At 40.0% G+C, this 22,184-nt stretch overlaps 1 protein-coding gene across 14 annotated transcripts in view; it reads left to right on the forward strand.

Moving 5' to 3' along the window:
* LOC119507585 (death-associated protein kinase 1-like) overlaps positions 1 to 22,184 on the forward strand; it is a 58,520-nt gene that overhangs the window by 27,513 nt on the left and 8,823 nt on the right. For 11 of the 14 annotated variants that reach the window (XM_037800757.1, XM_037800758.1, XM_037800759.1 and 8 more), the window contains 4 exons: positions 5,413 to 5,511; positions 5,975 to 6,073; positions 7,317 to 7,415; positions 8,744 to 8,842. In XM_037800757.1, coding sequence (XP_037656685.1) covers positions 5,413 to 5,511; positions 5,975 to 6,073; positions 7,317 to 7,415; positions 8,744 to 8,842 — 396 coding nt within the window. Of the gene's footprint in view, positions 1 to 5,412; positions 5,512 to 5,974; positions 6,074 to 7,316; positions 7,416 to 8,743; positions 8,843 to 9,093; positions 9,149 to 10,496; positions 11,447 to 22,184 lie in introns of those variants that run through there. The other 3 variants (XM_037800761.1, XM_037800760.1, XM_037800756.1) reach the window with 3 other exon arrangements.

The following is a 22,184-nucleotide window of genomic DNA, read 5'->3' on the forward strand; positions in this document are numbered from 1 at the left end:
AATCAGTTTGGGAGAAAATACATATGTCGTAATGGGAAGTGCCGTGTGTGATGGGCCCAGGGTCCTGTGTGAAGTCTCAAGGTCTCCGTATCATGCTATTCACAAGGACACCTTACACCAGTCTGCTTTATTTGTTCCATTTCTCTTGATTTTTCACCTGCATGCACATGACTCTTAGTCGTCATCTTGAATTGTAATAAAAAGCATATCCGTTTGAATTTTCTGTAGCACGCAACCTAACTTAACCTGTCTGGCCAGTTCATTTAAACAACCTAAACACATGGAGCCTAGAATAGGGAATGTGGTCTTGTAATTCTGTAGATCTTAATGTAATACCCTGTTACATTCCAGAGTATGTGAGGAAGATAATATAAAATATTTGCAAGGTCCCTTGAGGGACAGGAGAAAAAATAAGGAACTATTTAACTTCCCCACTGGGAAATTCCTGATACTTTCTCAAGCATTAGGGATGCCCAATTTAATAAGCCAAGCCCTCAATGTTGAGGCTTGCTCTTATGGAACTTATTTCTGTAAGGAGGAGGCTAAGCTTACCTGTAATTAAGCCTAAGGGTCACTTCCAGAGAGCCTCTTTTGTTGCTTAGATGTGGCCTCTCTCTAAGCCCAATTCTGCAAATAAACTCACTACCCTCTCCACTACGTGGTACGTGACTTCCAGGGGTGTGAGTCTCCCTGGTGACGTGGGACATGACTCCCAGGGAGGAGTCTGGCCCTGGCATCATGTGATTGAGAATGCCGTCTTGACCAAAAGCGGGAAAAGAAATTTAAGAAAATAAGGTTCCGGAGAGTCCTGGGAAGATGGCAGCATAGAAAGAGGTGGAAGAACTAGTCTCCCCCGGAACAATTCATAAATGACCAAAAAACCAGTAAATAACTTGGAATGGTAGCAGGGAGACAAATGAGACAGTACACTCAACATCTACTGACATGAATCGGGAGGAATGCCCGAGATCACAGCATAAAATCCGTAAGTAAAACTGCGGACCCGCGCTGAGAGCCGAGAACCTAGAGCCGGGAGCCCCTCCCTCACGGAAGCCATGCCGTGCACTTTCTCAGCCCAGCCCCAAGTGAGGTTTTGGTGATAACAGCTCAATACAGACAGCGAATCCTCAACAAGCAGACAGAGGCTTTTGATGACAGCTGACCTTGGGAGAATCGGGAGAAATATTCTGTCTCTTTCTATCTCTCTGTGGAGAAAACCTCGGCTGCTCTCAGCCCACAAGGCGTTGCAGTGGAGGCGGCCTCACACAATCTGCATCCTGACGTGAGCTGAGAGCCCCGCGGCACAGCCAAGCGGCCCAGGGCTTGCCTAGAGGGACGGTGCACACTGATGACGTAGCACGGCATTTTCTCTCAGCTGAGGGAGGATTGCGGCTGGGAGGGGGGATCTGCTCAGAGAACCTAGAGGCGCTATGCCAAGTCTGGTGGTTTATGGGACACCGAGAGAGAGCTGCCCCTCCTGACCACCCGTGCGTGCGCTCCACATTCAGGGCGGGCGACTCCAGCGGCGTGCCCAGGCTGAGCTCCCCAACTGAACATACAAGAATCATTTCCCCACACTACTGTCTGGAGGGATATAGGTGGCTCACAGACGCCATAGCTGGTTACCTAGAGAAAGTGCACATCACCAAGCTGTGTCTCTGAAAAATTAGATCGATATCCTTTAAGAACCCTATCAAGCAAAACAAATGCCAAGAGGCCAAAAACAACAGAAAATCTTAAAGCATATGATAAAACCAGATGATATGGAGAATCCAGCTCCAAACACACAAATCAAGATTTCGGAAGAAATGTTATTCCTTGCAAAATTAATTAAAAAGGTACAATCAAAGAATGAAAACATGGCAAAGGATTTAAAGGACATCAAGAGGACCATGGCCCAGGATATAAGCGCCATAAAAAAGACCCTAGAAGAGCATAAAGAAGACATTGCAAGAGTAAATAAAAAAATGGAAGATCTTATGGAAATAAAAGAAACTGTTGGCCAAATCAAAAAGAGTCTGGATACTCGCAATTGAAGACTAGAGGAAGCTGAACAACATCTCAGTGTCCTAGAACTCCACAGAACAGAAAATGAAAGAACAAAAGAAAGAATGGAGAAAAAAGTTGAAAAAATCACAATGGATCTCAGGGATATGATAGATAAAATAAAACGTCCAAACTTAAGACTCATTGGTGTCCCAGAAGGGGAAGAGAAGGGTAAAGGTCTGGAAAGAGTATTCAAAGAAATTGTTGGGGAAAACTTCCCCAACCTTCTACACAAGATAAACACACAAAGCATAAATGCCCAGCAAACTCCAAATAGAATAAATCCAAATAAACCCACCCCAAGACATATTCTGATCAGACTCTCAAATACTGAAGAGAAGGAGCAAGTTCTGAAAGCAGCAAGAGAAAAGCAATTCACCACATACAAAGGAAACAATATAAGACTAAGTAGTGACTACTCAGTGGCCACTATGGAGGCAAGAAGGCAGTGGCATGTCATATTTAAAATTCTGAGAGAGAAAAATTTCCAGCCAAGAATACTTTATCCAGCAAAACTCTCCTTCAAATTTGAGGGAGAGCTTAAAATTTTCACAGACAAACAAATGCTGAGAGACTTTGCCAATAAAAGACCTGCCCTACTTCAGATTCTAAAGGAAGCCCTACCAACACTGAGACAAAGAAAGGAGAAAGAGATATAGAGAATTTTAACAGATATATATAGTACCTTACATCCCAAATCACCAGGACACTCATTTTTCTCTAGTGATCACAGATCTTTCCCCAGAAGGGACCATAAGCTGAGACATAAAACAAGCCTCAAGAAATTTGAAAAAAAAAACAAAATTGAATATACTCAAAGCACATTCTCCAAACACAATGGAATACAAATAGAAGTCAATAATTTTTTAACTATAACTCCACTATTTACTTCCTACATGATAAAAAATACACAAACTCTAGGGACAAATCAATGGTTTTTGAACTCAATGTAAAATGTGTAATTTCAGACAACTATATAAAGGTGGGGGAATGAAGGAGTATAGGAACATAGTTTATGTGCCCTATTGAAGTGAAGGTGGTTTCAAAGAAAAACAAGACTGATAGGGATTTAAGAGGTTAATTTTAAGCCCCACAGTAAACACAAAGAAATTTTCAGAGAATATAACCATAGAGATGAAAAGTAGAGTCTGGATTAAGAGAAATGGGGGCAGGGGCAATGGGAAGTTAAGAAAGGGGTGTAGGGTTGCTGTTTGAGGTGAAGGGAAATTTCTAGTAATGGATGGTGGGAAAGAGCATAACATCATTCTAAATGTGATTAATCCCACTAATGGAAGGCTAGAAAAGGGGCGGAATGGGAAGATTTAGGCTGTGTACATGTTTCCACAATTGAAAAAAGAAAAAAAAAAAAAAGACAGTCTAACTAGATGACAATTGAATGCTAAGGATGAACTTGGATGGGATTGGAGGGTGGAGGACAGGTGGCTCGATGGGACACAGTTTAGACATAAGGAAAAGGAAATATAGAATGTAAGCATTGTATCATTGTTGAATGTCTTATACTTCTTAGCTGGGCTTAATGGAATTACATAAAAGAATGTTCTTGTTCATGGGGAATACATATGTGAATTATAGTGGATGTTCAAGGATGTGTGCAGCTAACTCATATATTCAGAAGATAGAGAAATATATGATGAATGATAGGGAGGGAGGGAGGGAAAGAAATAATGACGTGACAGCATGTTAAACTTGGTGGATTAAGCTATTGGGGGAGGGGGGTCAGGGTATGATGGAATCTGTGTATGGGGCTAGTATTGTTTTTGCAACTATTCATGTAACTGAATTTATTTCAAAATAAAATAAAATATATTAAAAAAAAAAAGAAAAGAAGGTTCCAGTGCCTAAGAGATTTCTAATAGAGTTGGGAGGCTATTCTGGAGTCTCCTCTTATGAAAGCTTCAGCCAGATATTGCAAATTGCCGTGGTATACCAAGCCCCAACAAACAGTATTCCTGAAAACCCTAAAGAATACCCAGGGCTCCAGCGAAGACACTATAGAAGTTTCACTCACTAAATTTATCAGAAACGTAAAGCCTCCAGATTGTTTCTATTGCAGATAAGCCCTGAAATCCAGAGGTCTCAGTCTCTCCAAGAGCATCAACCAGTTACATCTCCCTACCCCATAATGTCAACACCCCTTTTCAACATGAAGAAGTTAGAATGATCATTGCCGAAATATGCCTGAAGACTGAGTGAATGATCAAATGAGAGGGAGGAGTTATAACAGAGAAGATAGGATTTAAGAAATGATTATGGGTACTGAATCATTACATAGACATTTCTTTTAGTCTCTACTATATTAGACAGCTAGAAGGTAATACCTGAAATTGTGAAACTGTAACCCAAACCATACTTTGAAATTTGCTCTATAACTACTTGTTAAAATGTATTTTTGAAATTTGTCACCTTCTGCATATATGTGATATTTCACCCAAAAAAAATGTTTACAGAAAACATAGCCAGTGGCATTCTGAAGCCTGCGTTCTTTTCACATCATATGGAATTTGTAGTCATATATGTAGAGAAGAGAAAGCACAGCTCAGAAAAGCCTCTTCTCCATTCTGCCTCCACAAGTAGAGATTCAGCCTCTATAAATCAGGAAATTTTGTTTGGGATTTTCCTAGCTTATTTTTTGTTTTTAATGTAGCATATTTTGGAAATATCTAGGGAATTTTGATAATGTGGTAATGATTTAACAAACTTGTTCAACATTCTCTAGTTATTTTCTCTTTATTAGCAATGCATTCATTTTCTTTTTTCTGGCCCTTATTTTGACTTTTCTTGCCTTTTTTGAGCCTACTTTTTAAAGTAATTGAGACTGACTTGCTATGTTATTCTATACCTAGAGAAGGAAAAACTCAAATTGATTGCAAAAATGGCAGTTCTTTCCTTGGAAAAAAATGCAAATCAAGAACATCTTATTCAAAGATACGATTTCCTTGGTTCTATGGCTTTTCTTTTTTCTTATCCAGAAAGAGACTCCAAAGCATTTCTGGGTTACACCTGAAATTTTTCACAGTAGTGTCTGGGGCTATGTTTTGACAGATTCCTAAGATAAACACAAAGTATAGTGTGCCATCATCTTTGTTCTAAATCTCGATCTTGAAAGCTGTTTGCTCTCTGGGTTATAACTCCGGGGATAATAAGGAACAAGTAGATGGTGTTAGCTTCCAACATGGGAGAGGCACAAAGTAACTTTCCCTTGTTGACTACGTGGATTTGGGGATTAAATGGCTTATTTTCTTCTGAATGCTCCTTTTCACAAATGAGTATTGAGTTCCCTTATGCTGTTAAGAGGATCATAGCCAACAAATTAACTCTTCCCTTTCCTCTTTGCCACCTCTCAAGGATGAGGACGACTCCTTTGTGATGAAAGCCATCATCCATGCCATCAGTGATGACAACGTCCCAGGCTTGCAGCACCTTCTGGTTAACCAACCCAACAAGGTCTGATACAGTGTGGCCAGGGGTAGTGGGGGGTGGAGCACCCTCACTGTACACCTCAAAAGCTAAAGGTGGCTCCACCTGCTTCTCCAATTTCCCTTCCAATTAGGCAAACTGCTTCCTGTGGGGGAAACCACTTCTGTTTAGAGAGTGATTTGCGTTAGAAATAAGGTATTTTTGCATTTGAGACCTTTCTTCATGCAGAGCCTTTTAAATTGCATTGTACCTCTACCCATGAAACTGTAAACCTCCTCATCCTGCAAATGAAAATGTCACCTTTGATGGTGAATCCAAAAGAGGAAGTGTCATTGGATTCTTCTGAGTGTCCCTTTCCTTTTATGCAGCAGTAGGTATGTGCCTGTTGAGACATGGGAAGTCATGTGGGGACAACTATGATAATTTGGGCCTTCCCTTTTCTACCAAACCTGAAAAATAATATTATATATATTTGTCTTACCTGTTCCAGCGTGGGACATCTCTGTTACTGATTGCTGCCGGCTGTGGGAATATTCAAATACTACAGCTGCTCATTAAAAGAGGCTTGAGGATTGACGTCCAAGATAAGGTCAAAATTTTACTTTCATCAAAAGAACTAAGTTTTTATTTGTTTCCAAATGTCTCTTAATAATAGGGATAACAGGGGAAAAAAAAGCCATGTATGTATGTCCTATAATTTATTTATCAATTTCCATGAAGGAAGATGAACTGCTTAAATAGCCTGGTATAATCTAACTCATATGTTTTAGTTTCTTGACAGCTAAAGTACAAATACCATACAATGGGTTGGCTTAACAACAGGAATCGATAGGTTCATGGCTTCAGAAGCTGGAAGGCTTATTTCCTTCCCAAGGTAGTTGTCTTCTGGCTGGCCAGCAATCTTTGGGGTTCTTGGCTTTTCTGGCACGTGGCAGTGCACATGGCGGTGGCATCTCCTCCTTTCAGTTCCATGTTCCATTGACTTCTGGCTTCTGGCTGCTCCCCGTGGCTTCTCTCTCTGCCTGACTTTTACTTTGCTTGTAAAGGACTAGTAATCCTGATTAAAGCCTGATCTGGCTCACTTGGGCCACATCTTTACTGAAATAACAACTTGAAGAGCTTTTATTTACAGCAGGTCCACACCCAACAGATTGCAGCCCAAGACCAAGAACCTGTCCAAACGATTTATTCCACCACACCATAGGAGAATGAAAAAGACAAACATTTACCTTCCTCTTGACGGTGTTGCTCACCAGCAGTGTTTCTTTGTACACTACATCAGATTTCATTCTTATTGATCACATTTACTCAATAGGCTTAGATGTCACATTTGAAAAAGTTCTCGTTATCTAATTAACCTCATCAGAAATATATTTGTCTGCATGTTTATTAGGGCAAGGGAGAAGGATGACAGACTCCAAGATGAGTCTCATGTAGGAAATACAGATGCAATTGATTAGCAGCTGATAATCATAACAATGGTTGTTTCATCACCTTCCATAGACTTCCAGCAGAGCTTTATAATATAGGGAATATAGAGAATTCTAATGAGAGGTTGAAATGAGGGTTTAAAAATAAAAGCTTTCATTTTGAAATCATTAGATTTCTGGAAAAGTAAAGATAGCACAAAGAGTTCCTATATAATTTCAACCATCCTGTGTAACCCATGGTACATGTGTCAAAGCTGAAATGAAACACGGGTTTTATTCCTCTTGACAATTGTTCCTTGAAGGTTTGCCATCACATAGGGAGGGGAATAGTGAGTCTGAGTGATGCATGTATTAGAGTCCATCAGCCCTCCAGACACGTGACTTCTTGTTGGTTTCCTACAGGGCGGATCCAATGCCATCTACTGGGCATCTCGGCATGGCCACGTAGATACCTTGAAATTTCTCAATGAGAACAAATGTCATTTGGATGTTAAAGACAAGGTAAGGTCACTTGTTTTCTTAGGGGAGACAGGAGGGAGTAATAAAAGGATGCATTTGGGGGTATGGTGTGCCATGGGCATCAAGACTCAAAGGAACAAATATGCAGGACCAAAGTCTTTTTGCAGAGAATGTAAGTTGGAGGATGCTTTTTGCTGGTGACTGTTAAAATTTGCCTTGATCTGAACTCTGCCAGTTAGTTGCCATAGTTTGCAAGCAGTAAATTATTCTCCCCATCGCATGAAAACTCAAAGAAAGTTCTAGTAGAAAGAGAACCAGAAAGAGACCCGGGTCTTAGTTCGCTTGTTGGCTTGTGTGTGCTTTTAAACAAATCTCTTTACCATTCTCTTCCTCTTTGAAGTTTTTACTGCTTTGAAGTGGCTGACAAGGCTGACCTTCAGTCATGGGCACCAGAAGAATTAATGAGATAATACACATAAAGTAAAGCCTTTTGGGGAACCAAAGAAGTTATACAAGTTATTGATTTAGTAAGATACCTTGCGTTCATATGTATGTGTATCTCATTCAGTCCACACAACAATCCTGTGAATTAATTGGCGGTGCTGGAACCTGAACCTAGGATTCTTACCTTCTCATCTATTATTTATTCTACTGTAAAGCACTTCTCTGCTTCCATTACTTGTGAGCTTAATTTGTCATGTTCAGTCAGGGTTGCCACATACAGTTGTATGGATTGTGCACTGCACAACAGCACTTTATCTAAGGAGTGACATTTACATCAAAGATGCATGTATTTATTATGGCAGTTTTCTGGCAGATGGCAATGATGTATCTTTTCTTCAGTAAACAATAATATACTCTAACATTTTCTTTGCAGAGATAAATAAAGTAGGAAGGAAGTTGTACTTGTTAATTCACAGAAAGCTAGTATATGGACTAATAGTGATTTAAAAAAAAATCTCTGAGAATGCAAGACATAAACCTCTAAACATAGTTACACAATAAAATGAGAAACTTGGCAATAAATAAAATTATACATTCAAATAACTGCCATGTGATGAACCTAATATTAAAAAGGGAATTTTGAATTTTTAAAAAAACCATGTAGCTAGAAGCATCAGTATGTAAAGAAGAATGAGAACAGCTTCTCACTTGGTTGTGCACACTTGCGGGGTTTTATTACAAAGGGGATAAGCATAATATTAGCTGTGTGGTGGACCTCCCACCCTTGGGCCTCTGGATCAGTCAGCAAAGGGGCATTTGGCCCCAGGAGCAGCCGAAGGCATGGACTTGGGCCTCAGTTCATTTGCATTCTAGTCCTCACAGCCTGCTCACGGTGGCTCTGAAACATTGGCTGCATATTTTTGCAGTCTGGAGAGACAGCGCTACATGTGGCAGCTCGCTACAGCCACGCCGACGTGGTCCAGTTACTTTGCAGTTTCGGCTCTAATCCCAATTTCCAGGACAAGGTGGGTTGTGGTAGCCAGTGTCTTCGCTGCCCTCTGTTCTCTGCATGGATTTATAGGCAGCCAAATGATACAATCATGCCTTTAGAGTTCTATCCAAGTTAGGTTTTCTGTCTTAGATCATAGAAGGCAGGCTCTCGGAACCATGGTCCAACGTGCATTAAGTACTAATACCAGGAACAGTTTATTATTCATTTGATCTTCTGGACATCCCTGGGAGGTAGGTGACTATTATTATCATTCTGGTTGTGCAGTGGAAGAAACTGAGGAAGAGAGAGGCCAAGTGACTCACCCAAGCTCACACAACTGGTAAGTGGTAGAGCTGGGGCTCGAATCTACACAGTTGGGGTCCAGAGCCCATGCTCACAACCACTACATCAGAATGGCCTCTCCTAGACAGATATAGGTGTCTGATGACATTGATCATGAAGATATAGGTCTTTTATATCTTTTACATACCTCGCTGGCAGGCCTTTCCTTGACTTGACAAAGCATAGTTTCCATGCTTACTCCTTAGCAAAGTAATAATACATTAATACAGAAATGTATTATATACATGACAGAAAATCTTGAGGCCTCAGGATTGTTAGAAGAATTGTTGTTCAGAGAAATGGTCTCACTACGAATAGTCGCAGTTTACGTCAACGAAGCACTTTTACAAGAAGGATGCTCTAAATTCACCCGCATCGATGTTATGTTGTTCAGAACAGCTGAGCCTGTGGGTGCAGTGGGCTCCCAAAAGTCATTTGTCTTAGGGTGCTGAGAAAGCTGAATTTCTCAAGCATGCATCAGGGGTTGAGGAAAGAAAACTAAGGAAGGAGAGATGTCAGAGATACCTCTTCATAGCCGTGTCTCATGCCCGTGTTAGTTATTTAGGATTAGTAAATTTAACATTGATGTACTACTGATGGGGATTATATACCCTCATTCAAGTGTTTGCCATTGTTTGCCGGGTGTCCCAAGAACCGTGCGTTATCTCTTTTTATGCATTTGCATATTTATTATAGGATTCAGAATCCAATCAGAGATCATTCATTGCATTTGGGGTCTTTAGACTCCTTTAATGGAAAAGTTTCTCCGGGCCCTTTCCTTTTCTTTTTGGTCCTTTTTGGATCTTTGTGGCATTGGCCTTTTTTTAAAAAAAATTCAGTTTTATTGAGATGTATTTTCATACCCTATGGTCATCCATGGTGTACAGTCAACTGTTCTGTGCATTCATCACCCCAATCCATTTTTGAACATTTTCTTTACACCAGAAAGAATAAAAATAAGAATAAAAAACAAAGGTTAAAAAAGAACAGCAAAATCATTCCCCCCATCCCACCCCAATCTTCATTTAGTCCCTGTCTCCCTTTTTCTACTCCATACACTGGGTAAAGGGATTGTGATCCACAAGGTTTTCACCATCACACTGTCACCCCTTATAAGCTGCATAGTTATTCAAGCATTGACCCTTTTTAAAGAGCCAAGGGTAGCAGTTTTTCAGATTCTCTCTTAGGACATTCTCAGTCTTTGATTTTTGAGATCTGTCCATTTGTGCAGCCCTGGCTCATTCCTTATAACAGTTGCATGGGTTTTATGGCTGCAGTCAGGCTTAGTAGCAGGGGTCTCTGGCCAGGATACTGCAACCACGGGTGACCTCTCATCCCCTCAACAGAGAAACAGTCCAGGACGTGCTGCTCCTGGACCCCTGCTGGCTCTGCACTGGAGTCCTGGGGAAGCTTCTTTCTGTCGAGACACCTTGAGCCCTGCACCATTACCGGGACCACTACACCATGGAGGACATCCAGTGCTTGGTGCCCGACTGTGACATGGAGGAGCTGCTGCAGATCCTGGATGCCATGGACTTCTGCGCCTGGGACCTGAGCAGCAGCACCATGGTGGACATCCCGGCCCTGATCAAGACAGACAACCTGAACTGCTCCTGAATGGACGAGGAGGATGACGCGATGGTCTATGGCGGGGATGCACCCCAACTTCCCGTGGAGATTCCGGTGCATTTCTCCTATGCTCCCAAAACAAGGACTACCCTCTCCTCCCACCCCTTCACCCATTTCTCTGCCACTGCCTCCCTCCCTCTCACAATTCCTTTGTATGTGAATGGTCTTTCCAGTCTAAGAGCAGACCATCTCCTTTACTTTGGCCATTTGAAAAGCTTGTGTATGCTGCTCTCTCAACTCAGTGTAGGGCTGACGGGCAGAAGGTGAACAGATAGCATCGGGTGCTTCGACAGAGATATTTCAGGATAAGCAAGCAGTGACTGACTGTTTAGAGATGTGGAATTATCTTTCTAAATAGAGCAAAATCCATGCTCAGAGGGCAAATTCATTATCTACGGATATACTTCTTTGCCTGATATAGCTTTTTTTTCTCAATTTTTAAAATATTGCTTAGCTTCCCAACTGCTGGAAGTGGCCTGCCCATTTCAATGAATGAGAATGAGTAACCCTTTCCTCTACAATTGCAACTCTTTCTCAGCCATTTTAGCTCCCAATTTTTCATGGTTTTAATTTCAAAGGAACAAATATTATTGTAAAATGTTTTTTTCAAACTATATAAAAGTGTAAAGTATATTGTTGATTGTAAAGAATAAAGAAAATAAAACTGTTAGGCTATAATGTGCTATCATTTGTAGAAAAGAAAAGAGTGAAATGAGAATCTATATTTGTATGTGTTCTTAGATGCATGAAGAAATTCTGGAGGAACAGATAAGAAACCAACAATAGATATTACATGGTTGGAGGTGGGGACTGAGATGGAAGGAAACTTCTTACCATAGTTTTTCCTATATTTGGGAGAGTTTGAACTATGTAGTGACTTTATTACTCATGTAGTCCCAGAAAGAACTTTCTTGCATTATCTCTTCATAACATGCCTTCCACTGCAAAATCAGGCCTGCAGCTTTTCCCATGTGTTCCCTGTGCCAGATCCCATGGAAGGATGATCACCAGGTTGCTCTCAACCACTTCAGCAGGGACCTAGTCTATAGGAAGGGTTCATCCATCCTATTTTTGTTTCCTGTGTTTAAGCCACTCTCTAACAAGATACTTCCCCCAATTCACCAGAAGAAGGGACTGTCGGTAGCCATTACTCAAGACAACATCAACAGCAATTTGAAACCAGAAAAAAAGTGAAAAGGATCACTCAATGATTTGGGACTGAAAAGCAGATTCAGTTGAGTTCCTCATAAAGCCTGAACTGTTGTGCATCTTTGGTATTCAATAGATGTGATTTAGAACCCTTCTCCCACTTCTTTGCAGTGTGACCTTGGACAAGTTACCTAAGCTCTCTATTACTTATGTGTCTTACCTCACACTTATGGGTGTCTGCATCTCGTAAGTTGGGGATTCTAACCTCCTGTCTCCTTGTAGGGTTCTTGTAGGAGTCAATGAAAGGATTAAATGTAAAGACATGTCACAGTGCCTGACAATCACGTAGTTGTTGTCATGAAATATTTTGTATTCTTTAGTGAAGATGCAGTAAGACCTTTCCAGCTACTTCTCTTTTGGTCCCCCACATGTAGTCTTAAGAAGCAGGGAATTTCTTTTCTCTCCCTCTCAAGTGGCAAAATAGAAACTTCCCATCTTGACCTGTGTTCCCGTTTTAGTCCCTGCTATTTGAAAGTACTTATGATAGAAACTAAATGTTCATGCAGATGTGGCATATTGCTTGAATGTGACATTAACATGGGTTCCTCAGAATTCTTTGCACCTGTGACGTTGAGGGACAGTGTGTTCTTCTGATTTCTCCTATCGCAGTGGGAAAGTGTACAGTATGATAAACCAAGTTAACATCTCAGAAAATTACACCTCTTGAAGTGTAAGGATTTCTTTGGAAACTTTTCCACATATAAGAATGGGTAGACTTTTAGTGGTTTTTTTTTTCTCCCACATTTCTAAGAAAATGTAATTCTAATAGAAAAATATAATTAAATTGATCTTGTGCTGTTACTTTTCTCTTTATGTTATTCATGACTAATTACTCCCCATCCTCTCCCTGAGAAGGAAGATATGTGGGTCAACTTTACAAGTATTAAAGGCATTCAACTTTTTAGTAAAAAATAAAAAAAAAGTTATTTTATCTTGGCTTTTAATGGGATCATACTATGGACATTGTTCTAAAACTTGCTTTTTGCACTCGGTGTATGCAGGACCCCTTTCATTGTTAGTACACATGTAACCCATGATTAAACATTCCTCAAGTGATAAATATTTAGGTTATTTTCAAATTTTTGCTATCACAAACAATTATGCAATAAAGAATCATGGAAACAGAGACAGTCCTTTTGAGTCTGTCTTCTAGGAGCCACCGGACAGGTGTGTTCTTTGTCATTGAGGGCCCATCTGTGCCCTCCAGCCCTGGGAATGCAGGATATTTTTCCAGCTACTATTTAGCTACCATGAGATGGGAAGCGGGTAATGGGAACATAATAAGTTAAAATGGCCACAAAGTTTGTTGTTCCTACTGAAAATCAACTATTTTCATGAATAAGTTTTCCTTGGTTTGCTGCAAGCCCTTGGTTAATTCTAGGGTTCCAATAAAGTTGATTCTGACAGGTTTTGCCTATTTTTTCATTGTTTTATACAGGGTGGGATTTGGACTTCCTTACTGAATGATTTTGCTCATGTCACTCTATACCATGTGCCTTGAAAAGATTTTTTCCCCCAGATCTGGCCTCCAAAGTAGACATTATGGATTATAGTCTTGCAGGGTGGGCATGAGGGATTTGGGGGAAGTTCCACAAGATCAGCTCCTGTTTGGTCAGGGGTGCTGTAACATACCAGAGACTGGTTGGCCTAAATAAGAATTTGTTGTGTCATAATTTTGGATGCTAGAAGTCCAAAATCAAGCAATCAGCAGTCCATGCTTCATCCAAAATCTGTAGCATGCTGATGATGGCTTGTCAGCAAACCCTAACTGAATCTCTGCATGTGTCACATGGCCATCTGTCTCCTTGCCCCCTTCTCACTCCCACTTTTTTTTTTTTAATTTTTTAATTTTTATTTTTTAAATTCAGTTTTATTGAAATATATTCACATACCATACAATCATCCATGGTATACAATCCACTGTCCACAGTATGATAACATAGTTATGCGTTCATCACCACAATCTATCTCTGAACATTTTCCTTACATCAGAAAGAACCAGAACAAGAATAAAAAATAAAAGTGAAAAAAAACACCCAAATCATCCCCCCATCCCACCCCATTTGTCCTTTAGTTTTTATCCCCATTCCTCCACTCATCCATACACTAGATAAAGGGGGTGTGATCCACAAGGTTTTCACAATCATACTGTCACCCCTTGTAATCTACATTATTATCTAATCATCTTCAGGAGTCCATACTGCTGGGTTGGAGTTTGGTAGTTTCAGGTGTTTACTTGTAGCTATTCCAATACATTAAATCCTAAGAGGTGTTATCTATATAGTGCATAAGAATGTCCACCAGAGTGACCTCTCAACTCCATTTGAAATCTCTCAGCCACTGAAACTATTTTGTCTCATTTTGCATCCCCCTTTTGGTCAAGAAGATATTCTCAGTCCCATGATGCTGGGTCCAGATTCATCCCTGGGAGTCATATCCTGCATTGCCAGGGAGATTTACACCCCTGGGAGTCACTCCCACTGCTTTTAAGCAATCCAGTCATATTAAATGAAGGCTCACCTTGATTCAGTTTGGTGTCATCTTACTAGAATCTTCAATGATCCTGTTTACAAATGGGTTCACATCCACTGGACCATGTCCTTATGGGGACATGATTCAGTCCATAAGAGCTCCCTCTTTACCCACTGCACCAAGATATCTGGCCATAATTTTATTTAAATGTATCTGGCATGACCTGTGCCCATTTGCTGTAAAATCAAGATTATTGTGGTAATGCCAAATTTTAAAATGGAAAGGCTGAGCCTGAAGAAGGCTGTCATGAAAGTTATATGTGGAGAGCATCTAAATAAATGATTGAACTATACACAGTAGAGAACAATGAGTGCAACATGAAGGTATGAGTGTAATTAATTCTTTTTTTAATTTACATTTTTATTAGAGAATTTGTAGGTTTACCAGAAAAATCATGCAGAAAATAAAAGTATCCACATACCCCTTCTCACACACATAGTTTTCCCTTATTAACAATTTGCCTAACTGTGGTAGCTTGGTTAAAATTGATGAAATAATGTTATTATAATTAGACTCAACTATAGTCCATAGTTTTAGTAGTGTTCTCTGTCTTAATTGGTCCTATGGCTTTTTAAAATTTTTATTCTAGTAACATATATGCAACCTATGATTTCCCCTTTTAACCACATTCACACATATAATTCAGTGGTGTTAATTACATTCACAATGTTGTGGTACAATCACCATGATCTGTTACCAAAACTTACCCATCACTCCAAACAAACTCAGAACCAGTTAAACATTAACTCCCCATTCCCTGGTAGCCTGTATTCTAGTTACTGACCCTGTGAATTAGCTTATTCTAATTATTCCGATCAGTGAGATCATTTAATATTTGTCCTTTTCTTCCTGGCTTATTACACTCAACATGAGGCTTTCAAGGTTCATCCATTTTGTCACATGTATCAGAATCTCATTCTTTCTAAGGCTGAATAATATCCCAACGTGTGTATATGCCGCATTTTATCTTCTCATCTGTTGATTGACACTTGGGTTGCTTCCGTGTTTTGGTCATAGTGAACAACGCTGCTGTGAACATTGGTGTGCAAATACCTGAGTCCCTGTTTCAGTTCTTTTGGGTATATACCTAAAAGCGGGGTTACCTTCCTATATGGTAATTCTGTACTTAACTCTCTGAGGAACCACCATACGGTGACTACACCATTTTACATTCCCTCCAACAATTAAGGACTGTTCCTTGCTAGTTTCTATATATATATAAATTTTTTAATTGTGATTGTTCACATACCATACAACTATCCAAAGATGCAAAGTGTACAATCAATTGCCGACAGTACCATCATACAGCTGTGCATCTATCACCATAATTAATTTTTTTTTCAATTTTTAGAACATTTCCATTACTCCAGAAAAAAGTAAAGACAAAAAATGGAAACTCAAATCCTCCCATACCCCTATTACTGATTGAGTTTTGGTATAGTACCCTTGTTACTGTTGATGAAAGAATATTAAAATACTACTAACTGTAGTATATAGTTTGCAATAGGTATATATTTTTTCCTATATGCCTCTCTATTGTTAACTGCTAGTTATAGTGTCTGTTCTAGTTTGCTAATGCTGCCTTTTTGCAAAATACCAGAAATGGATTGGCTTTAATAAAGATGGTTTATTTGGTTAAACAGTTACAGTCTTAAGGCCATAAAGTGTCCAAGGTAATGCATCAACAATCGGGTACCTTCACTGAAGGATGGCTGATGGCATCCAGAAAACCTCTGTTATCTGGGAAGGCACATGGCTGGCATCTGCGTCTGAGTTCTGGTTTCAAAATGGCTTTCTCCCAGGAGATTCCTCCCTAGGTTTCAGCTCCTCAAAAATGCCACTCTTAGTTCTCTTGAAGCATTTGTCCTCTCTTAGTTTCTCTGTAGCAAAAGTCTGCTTTCAACGGCCGTCTTCAAACTCTCATATGCAGCTCCTCTCTTAGCTTCTGTGCATTCTTCAAAGCTTCCCTCGTGGCTGTAGCAAGCTCACTCCTGTCTGACCTTTTACAGGGCCCCTGTGAACTAATCAAGGCCCACCCTGAATGGGCAGGGACACACCTCCATGGAACTTATCTAATCAGAGTTATCACCTACAGTTGAGTGGGTCACATCTCCATGGAAACACTCATTCAAAGAATTACAATCTAATCAACACTAATATGTCTGCCTACACAAGACTGCATTAAAGATAATGGCATTTTGGGGGACACAATACATTCAGACTGGCACAGTGTCATACATTTGTTCTAGTTCATGAGAGAGATTTCTAATATTTACACAGTTAATCATGGACATTGTCCACCACAAGATTTACTGTTTTATACATTCCCAGCTTTTAATCTCCAACTTTCCTTCTGGTGACATACGTGACTCTGAGCTTACCCTTTCCACCACCTTCACACAACTCTCAGCACTGTTAGTTATTCTCACAGCATGTTACCATCACCTCTGTCAATTTCCAAATGTTTAAGTTCACCCGAGTTGAGCAATCTGGTCATAATAAGCAACTGCTCTCCATGCTTTAGCCTCATTCTATATCCTGGTAACTTATATTTCACGTCTATGAGTTTACATACTGTAATTAATTTATATCAGTGAGACCCTGCAATATTTGTCTGTATGTGTCTTATTTCACTCACTATAGTGCTCTGTAATTAATTCTTATTGAACAGCACACGAACACATTAATGTTTGTTGATTGACGACAAATTGTTTAATCCCAAAGGAAAAGCAAGGGTACAGTAACTCAAAAATACATTTAAGTGTTCTCATATGAACATTAAATCATAAACAGGCTCCTTTCTATTTGCTTCTAAATAGTATTGTACCACTTCACAAATGGACAGTTTCTGGATAATGTTTTTTTAGGAGAAATTCTGGGCTCTGTGAATTTAAACACTTTGGAGGAAGTTGTTATATTAGAGAGGGGCGTTAAAAGTGACTTCCATGTCTTGAATACCACCAATTAAATTTATGAGTTCCCCTCTGATTTAAAACTTCCAGTGACTAGGTAAAGAATTAAAACCTGTTTTACATGTAAGCAGAAGAAACTTATACAGATGCACTCAAGAATATACTTTCACAGATGTTGCATTTTAAGTACGAATCAGGAAGTTCTGCCAAATGCATTTCATCATCAAAGGCAGAGTGAAGTCTTGGTCAAGACTAAAATGTGAACATTTTAGTAATTAGCACTCAAAGTGATTTTCCAAAGAGTTGAAGGTAGAAGAGTAGTGATAAGAACAAAATGGTTAGCACACCAGAGACTATATGGTGAGGTTGGTGACATCTGAAACTGTCCACAGGGACCCCAGGGAAACAGCCCTTGCTCACTGAGAGTTGGGAGCCAGACAGGAGCTTCTAGAGGCCAGCTCTTACCAAGGCAGTAACTCAGTGATGCCCATTACCAAGCACATGCTATCCTCACCCCTGTTGTGTCAGAGCTTGGAGAGCAGCACCCAGAAGTAAAAAGCCATCGTTGGCCACGGTTTCTCTTCCATCTCTACTAATCCACTTGGTGAAGATGGGTTGGATTTTATGTGGAAATAAAGATGATCAATTATATATTTGCTCTAGAATGAAGAGGATTGGAGGAGAGCAGTGTGAGAGAAGAATCTGAAAATGATCAAAATACACAATCTGGAATGCAGCCTGGGGCAACACAGCTTCAAGTTGGGAATGAATGCCTTTGGTGACATAGTGAATGTGATACTGATTTTGTAACTCTGCGCTTTCACTCCTTAGTGCTTTTTAAACATTTTATTTCCTTTTCTTTGAAGACCAGTGAAGAATTCAGGCAGATGATGGATGGCATTCAAAACCAGGAACCGAAGAAGGGGGAAATGTTCTCTGAATCTCCCTCTGAGGTCCCCACATCTGTGGATTGGAGGGATAAAGGCTGTGTGACTCCTGTGAAGAATCAGGTTTGACCTTATTTAAACTCAGATCTTTTTGCTTTGGAAGACATGCATTCAGAGTGACATGCATTTCACTTTTTGTTTATTTTTTTTGACAGAGAGAATTCAGGTAGATAGGTTGTTGTCAAGTCTCTCTTTTTGTCTCATAAACTGACTTTTTTTTATTTTTCAAGATCGCTGTGGTTCTTGTTGGGCTTTCAGTGCAGCTGGTTCCCTGGAAGGACAGATGTTCTGGACAACTGGTATACTTGTTTCACTCAGTGAGCAGAACCTCGTGGACTACTCACAGGCTGAGGGCAACAGCAGCTGCAATGGTGGCCTAACGGACAATGCTTTCCAGTATGTCCAGGACAACAAAGGCTTGGATTCAGAAGAATCCTATCCATATATTGGAAAGGTATACAGTTCCTTATTATCATTCCAGCTCTACTTTTGGAAAGTTGGACACTTCGAGAAACAAGAGATCTCTCACATTTTCGGTGGTGCAAGCTTATCAGAATGGTCATTGTAAATTATTAGCCTTGGCCCAGTTCTCTGATTAGACATTTTCATGCAGCTGTTCTTTGTAACATGAATACATTTCTTCATAACGAGAGCAAGAGGAATATTTCGGGGCTCGGTAGGGTTTAGTGTAATACCACCACCGCCAGCCCTTCACTAAAAGGGAATCCTTTCTTCTTATGGAGAGACAGATAGTCCTAGAGGATCTCATTGAAGAGACACCAGCTAATTTTTCAGTTTCACTTCCTCGGCTGCTTTGTCATGAAATGCACTTGGAAAATGTAAACTGTGAACTGCTTGATCTTGTGGCCCTAGAATTTCCACGAGGTGGATGGTAGTAATTGTGTCTCTTTCCCATTTACCTCTAAAAAGACATGACCAGTAGCTACAAGCCTGAGTATTCTGCTGCGAATGACACTGGCTTCATAGAGGTTGCTCCACTGGAGAAGGCACTTATGGTAGGGCTTGCTCTAGATCTTGACCTGTAACATACTTTATTGAGCATTGGGAGAGGGCAGGTTGACACCTAAGTGCAAAGGAAATGGGACAAGAGTTTCCCTTAACCCAGTGGTTATGGTCCTTAGTTGTGCGTACAGTTTTTTTTTTTGTCTGTAAGATTGTTTTGTGTCTACTTTCAACCCTGGACTCTATGCTTTGTGGGGTAGAAAAATTATTTCTCTTTTAAGTCACCACTGAATCCTTAGATTTAGCACAGTGCCTGGCATATAGCAGTTACTCAAATTGTGGTGTGTTCATGTGTGTGTATTATTGAGGGGAGGGAGGAAGAGGGAAAGAGAGAGAGACAGGAGAGGGGTGGAGAGAGAGAGAGAGAGAGAGAGAGAACTTCAAAGATGGAAAGAGACTGAACATTTTTCTTTTTGTTGGAAACCTTTTTTCTGTGTTTGTCCCTACTTTCTCAATTTAGACTTACGTCACTCCAACTTCTCTGCTTTATCTTCTCCATATTGACCTACATATCTTTTCTTTATAACCATGAAGAATAAGAATTATTTTCTAGAAAAACATTAAATGTCCTAACATCAATTCTAGTGCTACATTAGTAAATGTTTCTTTTCTATTCTATATTTTGAAAATGTTCCAGCATTAATTACTTATGTAAAGTTGACACTAAATAAAAATTAGTTCTGTGAAACTTCAGGACTGTAAATTATAAGGGTCAGAAGCCATGTTGCTTTGGTTCTGTTTCTCAAGCACCCAGGCCAATGGCTTTGTGCTAATGGAATAACCATGACCATGGGGACAAGTCACTGCAAACACACAGACTCAGCTTCCCTTCCAGCTGCTTGACTTACCTTGAGGAGATGAGAATTTCTCTAAAGGAATTTCCATACTTTGAAAATTTTGGAATTCCACCAATAACTTGAGGCTGACACATGGGTGTGTGGATGACTTTTTTTCCCTGAGTTTCCCCAAATAGAGATGGATCACTTACATCTTCTTACTGAGGAAAAAACACATTATATTTATTAAAATGTAAATTAAAAGGTAATTAATGACACCAAAAAGACATTTAATTTAATTTTGATTAAATTCTCATTCAATTTAGTGTGTATAATTAGTATTTGTTGTTGTCTTCCTTGGAAACTTCCTAATCTTTCTTAAAAAGTGGCCCTGAATTTCCTGGAGTTTTTACACACACACACACTCACACACACAGAAAAATGCTGAACATCAGATAGGTTTGGGAAATACTATGACTCATATCCTTTTCATACCATAGTTAAAATCTCTGAGAATATCTACACACACCCATGCTCAATGGAAAAATGAAACCCAAATTCTTTGCTTTGTTCAACCCAAACCTCCACCTTCTTTGACCCCAGAATCTTTTCTTAAAACAGTCTGTTGTCCATTTTGAGAGCTATCCCTCCACAAAACCATGTTGCAGCATCACTAGTAGTGTGGACTGGCAACTACTAGAGGTCATAAAGCAGAAGATCCACAGTAGAGCAAAGAGAATGAATGAAAATATAGGAATGTTTATTTTCCCTTTTCTTCCCCTTCTAGGACACTCATGACATGTACATTTCTGTACTTCATGTTGTCACTCAGTTCCCTGAGATATTGCCCATATCTCTTCATTCTTTTCCACATCTGTTCTTTTGTGTGTAGGGTTTCAGATGTCCTCTTCTCCAGTTCATGAATCTTTTCTACTGCCTCTGGAAATCTGCTGCTGTGTGTCACCATGTATCTGTCATCTCTTGTGTTGTGGTTTTCATTCCCATAAGTTCTGCCAATTATGTTTTCAAACTTTCAATTTCTTTCTTGTGTTCCCCCAATGTCTTCTTCATATCCTTCATCTCTTTTGCCATGTATTCCCTCAACTCATTGAATTCATTTTTGGACTGATTTTTCAATTGATTTAGGATATTTGTTTGATTAATAATTAGTTATTTCAATTCCTATATCTCAGTTGAAGTGTAAGTTTTTTCCTTTGACTGAGCCAGATCTTCATTTTTCCTTGTGTGATTTTTCATTTTCTGTTGTCTAGGCATCTGGTTCCCTTGAATGCCCCAGTCAGATTTTCCCAGACCAGAGGTGCTCAGGCCTCAGGAGGAGTCTCTATTCAGTATTAGGTTTCTCTGATGGTGGGTCCTAGAAGATTGATAGACTTTCCTGTGAGGTCCCTAGACTCTGTGCTTTCCCTATCCAGCCCAGCAGGTGGCGTTTCTCAGCCTGAGGCTCCCCACTGATGTAAAGAAGTGCAGTCCCTTTAGTCACAGTGGACCCTGAACAGGGAGCGGCCAAGAATGTCAGAAGTCATGCTTAAGTTGTTTCTGCTTTGTTTCTTTCTTTTGTCCCAGGCCCTGGGGTCTGAATTCTCTGAGGGAGAGCAGCCACTTGAGCTGGTTGCACCCCCCTTTTCTTAGGGAAGATACACCCCCAAGGGAGTTATCTTCTTCATTTGAATTCCTCCATTGTCTTTTTGGCTCTATTTTCTTCATTCTTGCCTGGGTCAGCACAGAATTGAATATGTCTGAGGCTTCCTCTAATGGGCTGCTTAGAATGAGAGAAAAAAAAAAGGGAAAATAGCAAAAGCCCCTTTTCAGAGCCAGTCCCTAGCCCCTGTTTCCTTGGGACACAGCCACCTTCCAGTATTCTGAAGATACCGAAGACTCCAAAAGTCTCTGCTTTTATTTATTTATGTATTTTCCCCCCATCAGCCCTGCCTCCTCCCTGCTGGAAGGAAGCTGCTTCCCTTCCTGCTCCATGCTTGAAGCTTGCA

This window comes from Choloepus didactylus, chromosome 13 (assembly GCF_015220235.1).
Source record: "Choloepus didactylus isolate mChoDid1 chromosome 13, mChoDid1.pri, whole genome shotgun sequence".
NCBI classification, from domain to species: domain Eukaryota; kingdom Metazoa; phylum Chordata; class Mammalia; order Pilosa; family Megalonychidae; genus Choloepus; species Choloepus didactylus.